This window comes from Acromyrmex echinatior, chromosome 14, assembly GCF_024713525.1.
Source record: "Acromyrmex echinatior isolate Ae372 chromosome 14, ASM2471352v2, whole genome shotgun sequence".
In the NCBI taxonomy this organism is placed as follows: domain Eukaryota; kingdom Metazoa; phylum Arthropoda; class Insecta; order Hymenoptera; family Formicidae; genus Acromyrmex; species Acromyrmex echinatior.
In genome coordinates, this window is record NC_141865.1 from 5,999,308 (window position 1) to 6,017,559 (window position 18,252).

The 18,252-nt window shown below is 30.7% G+C and overlaps 1 protein-coding gene across 5 annotated transcripts in view; it reads left to right on the top strand.

Moving 5' to 3' along the window:
- The first annotated feature begins 4,163 nt into the window (after nt 1-4,163).
- LOC105150465 (glutamate receptor ionotropic, kainate 2) overlaps nt 4,164-18,252 on the top strand; it is a 145,136-nt gene continuing 131,047 nt past the window's right edge. For 2 of the 5 annotated variants that reach the window (XM_011063581.2, XM_087413536.1), the window contains exons 1-2: nt 4,165-4,469; nt 10,620-10,816. In XM_011063581.2, the coding sequence (XP_011061883.2) occupies nt 10,723-10,816 (94 nt within the window). In that variant the 5' untranslated portion in view covers nt 4,165-4,469; nt 10,620-10,722. Of the gene's footprint in view, nt 4,470-10,619; nt 10,817-18,252 lie in introns of all 5 variants that reach the window. The other 3 variants (XM_011063582.2, XM_011063583.2, XM_087413537.1) reach the window with 2 other exon arrangements.

Here is an 18,252-nt window from a genome sequence, read left to right on the forward strand (position 1 = left end):
GATGAATGTAACAATATATGTGAATTAGTATAATAATAATTATAAGCAAATTTTATCTTAAGTTATATATTCTTCTATGTGTAATGAAATGAATGTATAATTTACAAAAAAAAATCAAAACAATTTTATATATATATATATACATATACATGTTATAAAAATAATACTCTATTCAAAAATAAATTAGAATTATCTTTTATTAAAACATAATGAAGTTATTAAAAGTTGTACTTAAATATTTTGAGGACAATTAAATTTTAAAAGTATTATTAAGTTCTATTATTTTAACAATTGTTTACAATTATTAAATTTTTTTAGTTTTCTCATTAATTTCATTAATTTTTTTAAATGTACTTAAAGTAGATACAACTTAAATTTTTTTTAACTTTAATTGACTGTGCACACAATGATCTCAATTATTAATAATATGTATATAATGTATATTAGCAATACAATAGCATTATGATCATTCATTCATATATACAATGACATAATTATGCCTTACGACGATAAATCTATAGGTATTGGATATTGTCCAAAAATTTTCTAATGTAAAAGCTCGGTGCGATCGCGCGACATTCCACAAGACGTCTCTGTTCGACAATTTCTCGCGGTTTTTCCTCTCGTGGGATCGACGTCACACCCATTCTTTTCGATCCCTTTTCTACGTGGAAAATGTTCTAAAAATGAAATCGTAGAAAATTCATTCTTCATTCATTTCACTTTAAAATTTAGGGTTGACTTTAATAAAATAACTTTTTAATAAAATATATAAATATACATACGCAGTAAACTGAAACTTTATGAAATCAAGTTCAAACATTTACATAATATTATATATTTTTTCAATAAATCAATTACAGCTATGCATCATGTTATATCAATACAGTACAAGCTAAATAGAAAAGTTCCTCAACAAAGCGAGATTTGTAAATACCTACAAATGTAAAAGTTTTCCTTGGATCTCAGAATTTGCAGAATAGTATTAAGCATTCCAAAAGTAAAAAATTCTGGAAATGGAAAGTTCTCAACTTATGATTGTAGATGATAAATGTATATATTTTAAATACGAATGCGTATTTTAAAACTGTTATTTTTACAGACATTTTTATAAAATGTTTTAACTTTATGTGAAAGACATTGATATTCTTCTCGTTTCCCGACGTTTTCCTGCAAATGTATAATAGTAAAGTAAAATTCTTACACATATAAGAAGAAGTTGAGAGACGGCCGTCATGTCTGATGATAATAAATTCCTCTCTGTTATTCTCCGCGCGTTTGGTGGGTCACGGGCGTTTTTCACTGTCGGTGCATTTGACCGCATTCAAAGTTCTCCATAGCGTTCAGAGAGGAGTGCAATTCTCCGCCTCGTGCTGTCGATGCGAGTGCACCGAGGAATTATTTCTCCGGAATAAGGATGGGTTTCCTGCTCGGGGCTCGATGCCATTAGTAATGGTTTTAATTTGTACGGCTGAAACTTCACCCTCCGCCGGCCTCCGATCAGCGCGGAATCGATGACGAACGAGTTAGGAACGACCGCCGTGTCGCCCCGGAAATGGATTCTCCGGGGAAAATAGTACCGGATCGGATCGTTCTCACAAAAGTTGCACGGAAATCGAAGAGAATTTTATATTGTTTCTGCGCGGTATGATTGTGGGTTCATTCGAACGCGAATAATTATTCGATCCATGCACTAGGTATACGTATTTTATTTCAGATACTATTACGTAATCGCAACGTTAAGAAATGTTATATTAAAATAGTTTTTTGCGTATTTGAGAAAAAATACTTACAATTGACAGTCCTCTTTTTTGCGTTGTATATTTTTTAAATTATTTATTATTTTATATATAATATATGATATACCTTGAATGAGTCTTACAAAATATGCATTCAAAATGTACGCCAAATCTATATCGCAATTGAAAAAAAAATTATATTCTCGTTCAATATCTATGTTTCAATAACGTCGCTAAAAATGGTTTATTTTTGTAGATGATAGATTCTCCTTTCTAGGATACGCAGTAATACGTCTCACTCATTAAAGAAAGGACTTGACGAAAAGTATATTTGGCGCGAGATACTACCGCGTCTCCTGATACAGCAGAAATGTATCATAAAAAAAATAAAAAAAAAATAAATAAAAATAAAAACATAATATTAGCAACATCGAGTATACTGCCATCCTCCGGATGCGTAAGCAACTATTGCGCCATGTTCGACTGCAACTCCAGCCAAACCACTTGGAAACTCGACTTCAATCCATCATGGGGTTCATGTCTTGGCTAACTCATACTCTTAAAAAATGTAATAGACGTTCTTCTAAAACAGTTTTAATTGATTTTACTTGATATTCTTTTGAATATGTCTTAAATAAAATGAGCTTCCATATTTTTACGTTCGATAAATTCTTTGATATTTTAAGAATACAATGATAAAAATGACTATAAATTAACATAACTATATATTTTTTAATTGTATTTATTATTACATTTTAGTTTAAGCAACATCAGCTTTTGCATAATCCTTGTATAAGAACAAGTACCTTATCGTTGTGCGTTGCGTTCGTAAAAGTTGTTATCGCTAATGTTTCAACTTTCCAAAATCACCATTTATATGTGAAAGAAATGGAGTGCACGTCTGGGAACATGAAATTTATAATGAAAAGAAGTTTATGAAGCGATGCAGAGCAACGATCCCTGCGTTCGTCGCCAGCAAAATTGCCATAAAAGTCTTTTAAGTTTACGGCGCGTGTAGCCGTGCATGAGAAGCATGAAAGACCTACTAAAACAGGTAGTAGCTGGTAGAACTTAATATGGCGGCCTCCAACCCCTTTATTCTACCCTATGATGCAACTTCGCGTTTTGTAACTTTTTCTCAAGCGATGGAAGTAATGCGTTAAAATAAGATGTTTCATCTATGTTTATAAATTTTTGTATTTTTATTGTGAGTACGAAAATCTCTACTCAATAAAATTTGTATTATATTGAGAAATATATAAAGCGGTGCATATAAAAATCGTTGCACTGATTAGTAGAGTCTTTTAATTGAAAGTTAATGTTTGGTTACATTTTTGATTATTGTGTAGAATTTATCTCGATAATATACTCTTTAGAAATTTTAAAGTTTCAATGCTGAAATTCTTGTACCAAAAAGTCGCAGCAAAAAAAGAAAAAACGATTCAGTTATTGCCATGTGCTATTTTTTATTCAGAAATAACGAAAATATTAGTTATTAATTTTATTAAAAGTGCTTGTATAGTATTAATCATGATGCATTTAAAAAAAAATATATATATATATATATATGAATTAAATATTGTAATAAATATATAACAATAAATTCAGAAGAATATAACATGACTTTTTTGTTAGATCGCACGCGATCTAATAAATTATTACTAAAAATTTTGCGTCTTGTATAGTGTATTTTAGTAATTTATTAAATTGCATGCAATCATGAAAAATTATATATTCTGATTTTGTTGTTATTATATATTTATTACAACATTTAATTCGTTTCTTTTTTCATCTCTTATATTTTATTTTTTTTTAATCAAGCACATCGTGTTTGATTATGCTGTAACACTTTTAATCATGTTGTATTTTTAGTTTTATTATTAAATGATATATTTAATGATACAGTTCATATTGTATATTCATTACAATATTTAATTTGCATTCTTTCCTATCTGTAATTGTATTTCATTTCTTTTAATCAAGCATATCACGATTGGTGCTCTAAATGCACTATTAAAATATTAATATCTCTACATTATTTCTGAATTATTATAATAGCATAGCAATAACTAAATCATTCTTCTTTTCTTAATGTGACTTTTTTATGCGACTATTACTGAAACTTCAAAACTTCCAAAGAATTTATAGTCGAGAAAAACTGCAAGAAAAATCGCATCGTGTGCCTCTGGCTGAATGTTCGAAACAGCATCTCGTCGATTCGTTTCTTCGAAATGGCATCGCATTTAAAAGCGTCTTACTTCAAAACGGAGCAATGGTATTTAAAACTCGTTGCTCCGTAAAGGTAGCAAAGCGCGCGCTAATCGTTCTCACATGGTCTGTTTGTACGAGCACGTGGGCCAGCGCAAGCGTGATTGGCTGGCGAGCACGTGGCCGCTCGGCGAGAATCGGAGCTCGGGGATGTTCGGCTAACGTCGCGAGTCGACGACCGAACGGCTGAACGGCAGTCGCGCGCCGGCCTCTGTCACGGTAGGATGTGTATGTTTATGTTTCCGCGATGATAACGGTCCGCACACTACATACGGAGGTTATGTTTACGCATGTCGCAAGGACCACGCACGTCTTTGCACGCCGGTATTCCTAAAAGTCAACGTCTTCGAATGTCTCCGCGCCCCTCGAGACGTCGTCCCAACGATTTTCCAAGCGTTCCGTGAGGTTTTTCCCACTGCCGAAAGTTGCCGGACGTAAACGACAGCCGCGATGCAAAACGCGGTAAGTAGACGCCATTTTAATTACTTGATCGCTTAAAGATGAGAATAGGAAACTTTTTGAAAGCTCAAGTAAGTGGTAAACGTAAGAAGTGCGAATTGATTTGTATTTTCAATGTGATTCGGAGCGAAGCAAATGCAGTTAGTGAATTTATGCGTTACTTTTATGCGACTTATGGACTTACTTTGGATTAATCTTAGAGTTAAAAATTGATTAAATAATTTCGATGCGAGATTGAAGACACTAAATTGATCGTAAGAAATTAAATATTAAATGGATTGGTAAGCAAATTTACATGTTTATCATAAAATTGGATTGAATCTTTCAATTTTTTGACAATTTTAATCGAAATATTACATATTAAAATTTCGATATTTTTTTAAATTTAATATTTTTGAGTTTTTTAAATTGAAATTAATTTTACAAGAAGCAATGTTATATTTACTTATTTTCTATTAATTCTGAAATATTTTAAAATTTATAAACATTTCAAAAAGAAGATAAATTTCGGCAATAGTCATTCTTAGTAAAATCTAGTTTATCCAATCCATTTAAGTCACTGCAAAAACAATGCCACTCTTTGTCTTTTTTCTAATCTTCTACGACATTCTCGGGGGTGTGATTGGTGAAAACAATATACATAACTCATTTATTCCAATTTGGTAAGTGAGTTCCGTGCTACGACGCGATCCTACTCGGTTCGTTAGCAAAATCGATAACTAGCTTTTGAACCGAAACGAATTGTTCTGATAATTTAGAGTTCACTGTCTGCCATGTAACTTGTCAACAGAGTAATAATTTCCTTTTTTGCAACTTGTATTTAAATACTATTACATGATAAGGTATTTTAATTTATATTGCATCTTTTTACATAAATTATTGCTATTGATTGACGAATATGCCCAATTACGTCATCATTGAATATATTCGATATTAATATAAAATGGACATTGATTATTTTGAAGTTCGACACGATAAACCAGAAATTTATTTGAAAATTATATTTACTTATATTGCTCATAACAGTACGCTGTGGTGACAAAATACTGCAGTTGCGTTAAAAATAATCGATTCTTACGATTTCAATGACATTGATTATTATGTATACTTTTTAGATCATTCGACTCTATCGTAATTAATTGCAAATAACATAATGCGTCCCATTCTATGTAATCCAATTTATTATGTATTTTTTATAATAATTTATTTTATTATATAAATCATACGAGCCAATTTAAAATTAGAGCTACAAAGGTATGACCGAATCAGTATGATAAAATAGATGCATGTTTCATATTAGATTAAAATAACGCATTTCCGATTGCTTTAATTAGATTTCATATGTATTAAATTATACGCATTGAATTATTTAGTAATAATTATTCACTGTAGGATTTAATGAATTAAAATTCTATTTGAATATCATTAACATTATAGAAATTAATGATGAGCGGAATAAGGGCGAAGCATATTATTAATTTTTAAATTTTATAATGCAAATGAAATCGTGCGTGTATTCTCTCTCTCTCTCTCTCTCTCTCTCTCTCTCTCTCTCTCTCTCTCTCTTTTATGCATAATTTCTATTGTCGCGATTAACCACATAAGTTTAATTATTTCTTCCATAAGCTAATTCTTTAATATATAGTATCAGAAAGTAAAATATGAAACAATAATAAATTACGTACACTATTAACAATAAATATCGCGGGAATATTATATCATATTTATTATAATTCATGATAACAATGGGTCAGTATTATTCGTATATTATGTCATATATTATGTTCGTGACATAATTACAGCTTTATATGCAAGTAAATGTTGTTTATTAAAAATAATCCCGATAACTAAAGCAACATAAAATTTGTACAATTTACCAACGTTAAATATCTCAATGGAATGTGGCTTAGTTATATAATTAATATTATGGATATATTTAAGTTAAAAATTAAAGACATTGTTATAGTCATGTCTATAGATAAACCATTTAATATTAATTGGTAACTACTCTATTTAATTAATTTTATTTTGGATAAAAAGGAATATTATTTCGTAATAATTTATATTTTTGAAATACGAGTTAAAAATTTTAATGAATGGTGAATTACTTTAAATTGTTAACATTTATACATGCATTAAATATTAATTCTTACCTGTATTCCGATAATTAAACGGCCATCTATTTTTTACGACATTCGTATAAATGAATGGATTAAAGTGGAGTATGCTTTTGTATCAGCTTTGCCCTCTCGTTGATAGTAGTACGGATAATTAAATTTTATTGCATCGCGCCACGAAATGATCATACAAAGTTACGATATCGAAACATTAAACGGCAGGAAATCGAAGAAAAGGGTGCGATAGAACAGAGAAATCGAGAAAAAGGAAAGAGGAACATAGAATGCACTTTACTTGAGTTCTCGTTATACAGTTCTCGTTGTGCGAGATCGCGTTACTATAAAATCTGAGAAATTACATGTGAATTTATTAAATTTTTGAGAAATTTACTAAATTGAAAATCCTTTTTTGCGTAACTTCCTTGATTAATGTGTGTAAATAATATATTCTTTTTTTTTCAAATATATTGAGAAAAAAGATTTTATGTAAAAATTTCATATCAGTGACGATTTTATATCGGTTGTTCAATCACAAATCTTCTGTAAAACTTACCCGCATGTTCACAAAACTGCATTCTGACAAGGTATGCGAAATATTTCAATTAGAGATTCGACGAACGTTGACGATGCTCACCTATTGCTCGGTCAGATCGAAAATCGATTGATCTAAATTCGTCGTAAAATGCCACGAAGAAATGATTAAAGACGCGAAAAAAAACGAAATACGACGCCCCTTAGCAAGCGATTTCTCTCGTATAATCCACATATCGGAGGTGATGGAAATGATGGTGTTAACGAGAATTCTGGGACCAGCATAAGCCGCTTTCCTTCTATTTTCTTCCCAAGTGGGCGGGACACGATATCGCGAAGATGTTTTAGGATGACCGTAAATCACTAAAGATGGCGAACGAAGAGAAGGGAGTAGAAATATATATATTTAAAGCACTGCCTTTCTCTCCCTCCCCCTCTTTCCTTCCTCCTCCTCCTGCCCCCTCTCTCTCTCTCTCTCTCTCTCTCTCTGCGTTGTTCCACTCTTCACTAATTCTTCACCTTCTTCTCATCACCTTCATTTTTATCCTATTTGCGCGCACACTTGCATGCCGCTTTTTCTTCTATGCCATTAAGGCGTTTCTATAGCCGCGACGAATTATCGTCGAATAAAGCGGCGCGATTAAGGCAACCTGGATGCGACGTAGAGCGAATCTTTCTAAATTCCCGGAAGATTTTGGCTTAACAACTTTCTCATTCTTTCCTCAAAGGAGTCTTCTACGAGGCGACGGAACCGAGGACTTGATATATTTTCACTCCAGATGTTCGCGTTCCTTCACCTCTTCCGACGTGCTAATTGCGAGATTACAAATAGTATGTCACCTTGCGAGGAAAATGAATTAATTACTCAGCATTCCAATCACGATAACGTTTCTCTTACTTTGAATTCGTTATGTGTGTATTCTAACGTAAAAGAAATTTTTTTCACAATTTTATCTTCTTTTAATCGTATAAACTTTGAGTAATTTAATAATTGGAAATGTTAATAAGCCAGAAATATCTCAGAAATAAAAATTTTTTTAAATCAACAAAATAATCTTAATAATCTTAAATTAATTACATCTTAAAAATGGTATTTTCAATGTTCTTGCTCTCTTCAACTAGTAAAAAAAAATTATTTATCGCAACATATAGTCATATTTCTAATGAGATTTATTGCTAGCCTTAGGATGTTTTTTCTTCTGCGACTAAATGAAAGATTCACAATTACTCGGGTCGGATTTCCGCATTGGAAGATGGAAGAAATACGTCCACTTTCTCATAATAGAGTCGAATGAAAGAATTACTGTATGAGAATATCTGTGAGGAATTTGCGAGAAAGTCGCCAGACAGTCTGCGGAATTCCTCGCAGACGAATGCGCAACATTGCGAATTGAATATCGTGCCATTGTTTCTTCTAATATCACTGTGACGACAACGATATCTACGGCGGAAGTCGTGCGAGAAGTATCGCAAATTGTTCCTTGTTTTGCAAAGAAATCATGACATTGAATTAAAATCAAATAATACCGGTGGTCTCTGCCAGTGAGCGTACAGCCGGTGACAAAACATCGCAGTTATTTCGTAATTTTATTGATTCACGAGACAGCATCGGCGAGCAAGAAGTAAGAAGGGAAGTCACGCGTTGAGTAAGAAGAGAAATGCAAAGTTTGTCAAGTAAATCGTTCGGTTTTGTTTGCTCGTAAAGCATAGATGATGGATAGTATGGAAATGGAGATATTAATTTCGTTGACCTAAACTGAAAATTTGATGAAACGAGTCTAAAAAAGTTCAATTGCTTGGCTATAATAAAAAATAAATGTATGCAACGTTATAGCAACGTTATAGGTTATAATACCTTTAAATTTTTTTTATACAATAATATGTATGCATTGTATTGATTTAATGAAACATGAAAGCATTGAATGCATGTTACATTCAAAGTAGAATAAATGCATTATGTGATTCTGTGTTTTCATCGCTTGTACATTTTTATTATAAAATTTTATAAATGATTCTCGCATTTCATGTTGCATTCATATGTTGTAATGCTTATTCTTATAGAATGTTCACATAAAATATTAAATATAAACCATTATTTCAGATTATTCTCTAAACAATTATAAATTTATATTATTGTATAAATGAAGAGAAGATTTCAATACTTTAAAAATTTAATTTATAATATTTAATTTTCCTTTAAATATATTTGTTTTTTCAATGATTTGTGATGAATATTAGTGCATTAATTGCATTATTAATATTAGTTTAAAGTTTCGAACTAGAATATGCTATGAAACTCTCGTATAAAAATTAATTAGTACAAATTATTGTAATTTATATATATGATCTGATTTATTATATAAATTCCTTGAAATAATGCAAATGCTGCCAGTACATTTTCTCACTAGTCTTCCTTGTCCAAAATGTTGGGTCGCACGTATCACGTTTGCTAGAAACGTGAAGTTACACGAGTAGACATCTGCCCTCCAACTTTTTGGCCGAGCGCCACTGAAATTTAGAACATAAAATAGTATGAGTGACGATAAGTTTTCTGCGTTATGCCACACGAATTCATGAACAATACTCTGCGTATAGGCGATGTATACATTTCTCAGCAAGAATCGTTTGCCTAGTTGAAATATTATACCTAGAAACATCTCGAGCAAGAAATACCTGTCGGCGAATCGAACGTTTCAAATATTATTTATGCAAAACAGGAAATTTTTGTTTGCTGGAAAAATGCTTGGAAATCTTTTTTTTTCCTCTGTTGAAAAATGTTTTCCGCATTTGTAGTAGGATATGGCCGACTCTTATGAATTTTACGTGCAGTAAAGAGCAACATTGCGGATACATTCTATTTCCAACCTGTTTCAACGCGAACTTTTAATTAATGTACCAGTAAAAAATTCTTTTTTCTTTAAACAGAGAAACTGACTGAACTGTAATAGATACAAAACTCTCCTGTATTTGCGCACACAATTCAGATTTATTTTAAAGATATGTTATAAAGATTATAATGTATAATTGAATGTATATACATATAATACAGGTTAAAAGATATTATAATTAAAATTATTTTATGAAATTAAGCCATAATATTAATTTGCAGTGATTGCAGTAGCGGTACATTTTACGTCTGTTCGAATAATAAACATGTAGTAGCAATGAGGGGATGAGTAGGACCATCAGTTCCTATATGTTTGAGAATCAAAGAGTCATCTAAATCTAAAGGCAGTATTTGTAATCAGATTTTTAGAATCGTTTTAAATACAATATTAAAATATCATGAATCAATCAAAGGACTGCATTAGCATCTTAAAACGTTACCTAACACGATTTTAAAATAAGAACCGACCGATCGGTCTAAAGAATTCCACTACACTAAGATTACGAAATTTTTTCGTGTATATTAAATGCGCAATCGATTAAATGCGAATCGTTCTTTCACCGAGCTACACAACATATCTAATAAATATAAATAATATTCACATTTTTTTATGTATAGGTGTGCGTAGAACCGTCAAACCCTATCCATCACACAATTTGTGCGATAGTGTTTGTGTGAGAGGCCACCGAGAGGCCGCTGCGGAGGGCTTCCGAGATGAGCTATGAATCTGGGCTGCCTGGTAGCCTCTATCTTTGTTCTTCAGCTGCTTCAGCTGCCATTGGTGCTCGACGCGCTACCTTCGGTCGTCAAAATTGGTAAGTTTGCATCTCGACAACTGTTTACTTTGGACAGGATAGTTTTATTTTAAAGTACTTTTCGTACGATGACTTAACGCGACGACTCAATAAAATAATAAAAATACGGTGTCCTCTGAAATTGATGTTTTTTTATGGTATTTACTTTTAAACAAAGTGAAAACAAAAATGGTCTCGTCTAACATAAACATGTTCATGTAAATTCATCGCACGTTGATTTTACGTGGATATATATATATATATATATATATATATATATATATATATATATATATACACAGTATATATGTGTGATAAAATAAAACACTAATATTTTTTTACAGTAATATCACAAATACAGTCGTTGAATGATTAATCAGTCCATGTATATTGAAAAATATACGCCGATAAAGCTGAATTTAAATTTCACATTAAAATGAAGCTAAATTTTAAATTTAAATTATCCCGAATACAATTACGTGATTTCCTTTGGTAATTACGAAAAAAACAAAATTTTGTTCATACTTTTCGATCGAATCTTGAATTACGATCCAAAATTATTCGTTCATTGTTTACAATCGATCTGATATTATCATAATCGAAATATTATTTCTTATTCTTTTTACGGTTCAATCTGGAGTTTATACTAAGCGAGGAAAAGTTTGTCATCAAACGAGTCGGACTAGACACGTGGGTTGACATCTTTTCCTACTAACTATCCGAAGCTGAACTTATCCTTTTCCCCTGCAAGTTGCTTTCCCGAAAACTTTGACTAAGAGCCGCTTCTCAAATCAAACTTTTTTAGAAGTTACCCTCTCTCTTTCTCTGTCTTTCTCTCTCTTGAGCTACGTTTGTCGACAATGTCTCCAGCAATAATTATTGTACTCAAGATATATGTGGATCTCAAAATTTACTCTCAGTGATTTCCAGTGATTTCTACTTTGCGCTTCTTCTTTCTTTACTTTTTTTTTCATCCTTTTTTTTCAACCATAAAGACACTTCTATTAATATTGTTCATCTTAAAAAAAAAGTTGTACATCGTATATAGAAAGAGTTATATTTGACATGTTTATAATATAATACATACATTTTATAACGTATTTTATAATATATTTTATAATATAGAAGAGTTAGATACATAATAAAATATAATTATTATTTTAAAGTATCGTTAATAATTATTTTTATAATATTACAATAAATTTAATATATCTTGCATATTAATTTATAATATACATATAATTTATGTACATATAAATCTGAATCTATCAAAAATTTTACGTGTTATATCTAAATTTCTAAAAAAGAATATTTATAAATAGTTTAAATGTTGAACTATATTTATTTCAAATATAATCTCTGAGAGTGCATGATTTCTTTTTTGGCATATCATTATGTTATCGCATTTATAGATAATTTACGAAATTCAATCATGCAACATAATATTAGATGTAGTAAGTGACACTACTGGTGGCTTTCTTGTAACCAGCGTTAATACAGATACGTCAGCTACTTAGTACATCAGATTACAGGTTTATAATGGTCGAACATCCGTTATCGTGTTACTAATGAGAGTCCGTTGAGTTACTCGATGGCCCTCTTAAACTAGTATTTGGCTTATAACATTTTCAATATTTCCTACTAGATATAAAATACATGAATCAAAATTCTAACGAAACATACACATATTATTATTCAATACACAATATTAAAATTTAACTATTTATTTTATTAGTTATGTGAAATGGTAATTTTTATTTGTATATTTTATTTATTGTCTTAATATATACTGTTAAAAATTTTGTACCTAAATTATAGAAATATTATTTCACAAGCTAATATAACTTGCTTAATTTTCTGAAAAATGATATGATAATTATGCATTTAATAATTAATAATCATTTGAAATGATATTTACATAATAATATACATTATACATAGCAATATTACAGAACATTTAATTAATTTTATTCAAAATTATTAACTTTTAGATAATTATTTAATTCTGTTTAAAATATTTTTAAAAAAATGAGAAAATAGCTGATATATAGTAAAAAGAAATTGACAATCTATATATATATGTATGATATTAATATACCATTTCCTAAACGATATAGACATATTGCTGCGAAATAATTGCTAGATTTCTGGCTTAATTCCTACGGATAGCGAATAGTAATGAATTTCGTGTATTTAGTACAGTTGCTGTTAATTAATGCGTCTGGTATAAGCGGTCGCACCCGGTAGTAAATTAAATTTACTGTTAAATATGGATGTTCGGTGCAAATTATTAATATCATTGTACGAACCGTACATGCATGAGATTAAAAAAATATTGCAATGAAAAGATCATAATTACTAGTGGTTGTTTGATAGAAAAAACAATATTGCTTCAAATAAATAAATGATACATTTACTGTACTGATTACATTTTACTCGTTGACTCGTTTTACAGCTTTTTCGTGACAAATAAGTTGTCAAAAATTATTTGGTTCTTTCTCAAAATATTGAGTCTCGCAGTAATCTGATTGAAAGAGTGTTAGTATCTGAATGTGAGAAGACAAGCGGAATTCTAGTAATGGTTTCGCCGTATTCCCTGTTTTCGCGATAAAACGGTTAAATTCTCTCTCGAGTAAGCCGACAGGCCTGAAGAATTTACGCAGACAACACGTACATAACTGCACGGCGGTGTATCGTCCTGAAACACGATATTTGTCTCGCATCGTAACCTCTTGTTCCGCCTTTTCATTGAAATTGGATTTCTCGCCGTGAATGCCCTCGAGACATTCGCGCACTGCTTGTAACGTGTAGGACGTTTAGACAGTGAAACGGATACAAAGATAAAGAGATCACACGGATATAACTCGCGAAATAATGACGGAGGCAAGATAATTTCCATTCTAATTCTAACTCAAACGGTTCCTCTCTCTCATCATTACAATTGAGTCCATTCATTTCTTACAACAATATTATCGTAACAAATGAGATTCCTGATTACAAAAACAACTAGGTATAATGCAGGGAGATACATATGATTTTGTGGATGAAGTTTCCTCATGAGATGACATGATATATTTCCGTCTAACAATAAGATAAGGAAAGTATAATGTTAAAATCTAAGATTCAATTTTTATTTAATTTTTAGAATTTTATTTTAATAGTTTTATAATTTATGGAACAATTATAAAAAATATTTAAAATATTAAGGATTGAAAATCTGCAATAAATAATGTTCTTCCTGGACAATTCAATTTGGAAAAAGAATTATAAGAGTAAATTAGATTGATAAAAATAAATCAAATAAGAGAAAAAAATCCTATTTTAAAGAGAATCTTGATGCTTAATAATATTTATAATTTATATGTGTAAATTTCCAAATATATTTTTTAGTTTTATAAACTGTACGATTCGATTTGTTGAACTTGAAACTTAACAATCATAAACTGCATGAAGCTGGAAATTACATCATTAATTACATTGACTGTCAATTTAATAATGATACTAATAATCTTCTTAAAACACTGCAAAGAATTTATTGCGAAAAATATCTCAACCTTGAACTTGCAATTCCCGATCATTAAGATGTTAGTCCTGGAAAGTTGGAAACTTTAGGTTCAAACTCAGGTTATTTTTCATAATAAATTCTTTACAGTGTTTTATGATACTTACTAGCACCATTATTAAATTAACGATCAATTTATGATGTTATATTCCAATTGGAATAGATTCCAAATTGTTATTTAGTTATTTTCTAGATTTCCATTATATTTTCTAAGGAAAATGAAATAATTCCGATCGAAATCTATTCCGAACAATTCCATAATATGCATCCAGTTTATGATTGCGTTTCAAATTTGATAAATCGAATATGCGCGCAATTTGTAGAACTGAAAAATGTATTTGTGATTTTATATATAAATATTAATTATTAAATATCAAAATCCGCTTAAAAAAATATTCTCTTTCTTATTTGATTAGGAAAAGTTGACATCAGATTCATAGAGTCGCGTGTGAAAAATGATTCGTTATATTCGGGGCAGTCTGCAGTATAATAAAGTCTTTCGCAAATGAATATAGGATAATGTCCTACTTTACCATAGAACTCTTAAGTAATAAATGATACAGATGATAATTAATTGTCAACTGGTAGTTTCCTAAACCATGCTTTGCTGCCCCGCCTAATCAACGTCCGTTAATTTGATGGATAAATAAGGGTAGGGAATCTTGTTGAAAGGTTTATCACGATAAATCGTTCTGTGGACGTCCTTTACTCTTCAGTACATCTAGTTGATAAAGGACACCGCCAACATCTAAATATATGATGCTTGAATAAATCGGTTTCGCTGATTAATTAACGTCGTGCAGATTAAATAGCCTACAATTTGTTGGTGATAATGTATATTGAATATTGTTTAAGGAGAAAAAAAAATTGTTTATATATATAAAAGCTTGTCGTTTAATATTTTAATATTTATTGCTTTAATTAGTTAAAATAATGAATTTTTTTATTAATTTGTCGTGGCATATATAATTTTTTATTTAATTTTAACAATTCACGCGACTCAAAATTATTATATGAATTAACAATTTAATTTTGAGTTATTTTTTCGATTTATCTTGATCTTTGCACGAGAAATACAGAACATATATTCTACAATTTTACGTAGGAAATTATTTATAAAATTATTTATAAAATTATATATGTACGAGTATAATAACGCATAATTAATAATAAAAAATTATTTCAAAATTTTCCGTTATTTTAAACATGCAAAGTATTATTTCAACTTCATAAAAGAATTTTGTAAATTTGAAATACTGATAGTCATATTTTATGTATTCTTTACGTAACGGGCGCTAATGCAAGGAAAATATTAAATTCTAATATTCTGAAGCTAATAGTTCTGTGGGATGCAAAATCTTGATGTAGAGATTTCTTTTTCGTGGTCTCTATACAAAAGTGGTGAATCGAAGAAACGAGTTGCGCACTCGAAATGGATCGGACCATCGCACCGGCGCGAAATACGAGTAAAAAGTGCCGTACGGAAATGCAGGAAATTCACTGGTTAATCGTCCGTATTCATTCTTTCGGTAAATCTTCTAGCTCCCTTTTAAAAGGAAACGGCATCGAACTGCGAAGGGGACTTGAAGTCGTTCGTGCATGCCCACCATTCATCTGCTATGCGAGTTTCATCCATGAGGTGATTGTAACATGAAAGAAGCTCGCCTTTATATCGCGACTTACGTTCCTGCGGTACTTCGAAATCTCACTATTTAATAATCGGCTTATTAAAACGAGGTCTTTGGATGAAGCTTATTCTGAGACATCTTTTTATAATTAGTTGGTACATTACAACCGCTCGCTTTCATTCCCTCAAGCTATTAAATGAATGAAATATGGTAAAATATAAAAAAATTAAAGTATTTTATAATTGGAAACGGAAATGCAAACGCTTCGCATAATATATCTTTCGTCTTTTCTATTCTGTACGCGATATATAAAGGTATGCGTATCACGCATACTTGACTTTGTCCGTTTCATATCCCGTATTCATCAAATCTTTAAAGCATTTCTGCAACAATATCGTATCAAGGACGTTCCGGGATATCGCGTTTTGTCACGCGAGGAGGATGCCTCGGAAAATCCGGCTTTTCTCGGGCTTCCTCCTTCCTTTCCTTGTCAACGACGAGTGACGAAAGAAGAGAGTGAATAAATGGTGCCGAGTAACTTCAACAACAAAGGGAACTCCCGACTTCTTTCTTTCTTTTTGCTTTTCCTCATCGTAAATCTTGAAAGTCTTGACATTTTTTGTTCTTACTTGTGAACATCTTGCCGGTCCATAATTTCGTCACTTGTGTGTGTGTGTGTGTGTGTGTGTATGTGCCCGATTATTTTATCCCGCACAAAGATTTCAATTATCTCTCATTTTACGATCAACTATATAATGAGAAAATCTGTGAGGGAAAATCCTCAATAAAACTACGTAAATTATATTAGTCAACTTCATTTGCGGCTTGAATGAACTTGCTACTCACCTACCTTTGATTAATTGCGAAATTAAAGTTTTAAACTTTTCTCAAGCATCGATTCTCTATTTAACATTCAGAACGTAACGATAAAATAACAACATTAATTCTGAATTCTTGCATCTTGAACTCATCAAAGTATAAATTATTGTAAAATGTTTATTAACAAAATGTTGGGATTAAAAAAATATTGGGACAAAGCTATGATTTACCTTTCAGTTTTTTATTAAACAATTATTGATTTAAAAAAAAAAATTAATTAAAAGGATAAAAAATATTATCGATTAATTAAATTTATATAATGAATAAGCGAACAATATAATGTACTTTACACACACTTTATTCTTGATGCAACTTAAATGTCTATCACTGTTTAAACATTCTCTTTTCTATTTCTGATTGAACGCTACATATCAGCGTTTGCTATCTCCGGTGAAAAGTGGGGTCGACTACCCCGACTGATTGTACATGCTGTACGAAATCAGACTACAGTGGTAACGCAATAAAAGATCAGAGAGAGAGGAAGCATATATATTTCGAGAAAGAGAAGGAGAGAAAGGAAACAAATAGGCAAAGAGAAAATAACGCGAGGGAGGCGAGTAAAAGAGTAAGGGGTGAGCAAGCGAAGGGGTAGATACGACTTCGTGGCGCCGACGGATATCAGTATCTCGAGAGCTTTCCCAGATCTTGCAGCTTTTATCTTTGCCCACTCTCTCTTTCTCTCCGTCTAGTATCATCAGCATGATATCTCACCGCAACTTAGCAACGCGTTACGTACTCGTTTAGTTTGCATATTTCATCGCAGTTAAGAAAGTTAGGCGTCGAATTAATTGCCGACCGCTTGAATTGGAGCACACAAGAGGAAATCTTTAATGTTCATCCTCCGAATTCTGTTAGCTTACTTGTTATTAGAATTTATATGGAAAGTTAATCGCACATTTATTCTACAATATTGCTATGCTATACAAAACAGTTTAAATTCGTATAATATCTTTGTGAAGATATTGTTTAATTCAAAGAATTCATTAGGATTGAACTTGTCAAATATTTGAATATTTTAAAAATAAAGTCCTATTTTTTAAAAAAATACCTATATTTTTTAAAAAATTATAAAATGATAATATGAGCTTAAAATATTTTCAGCATACTAAAAACATATATTGTATTATTTTAGTATAATATACATGTATAAAACATAAGTAAAAAATAAAATGGTAATATGAGCGTAAAATGTTTTAGTATACTGAAAATATATTATTTTAGTAAAATGTATGTAAAAAATATCAGAGCTATGTTATGATAAATATTACTTAATGATAAATTTACATATTGCTAATATTGCAATGATCAATTTTTATATATTACTTTGCTTTACATTATCTAGATTCGATACATTATTAAAACTTCTCAAATAAATTTCAGATTTTAAT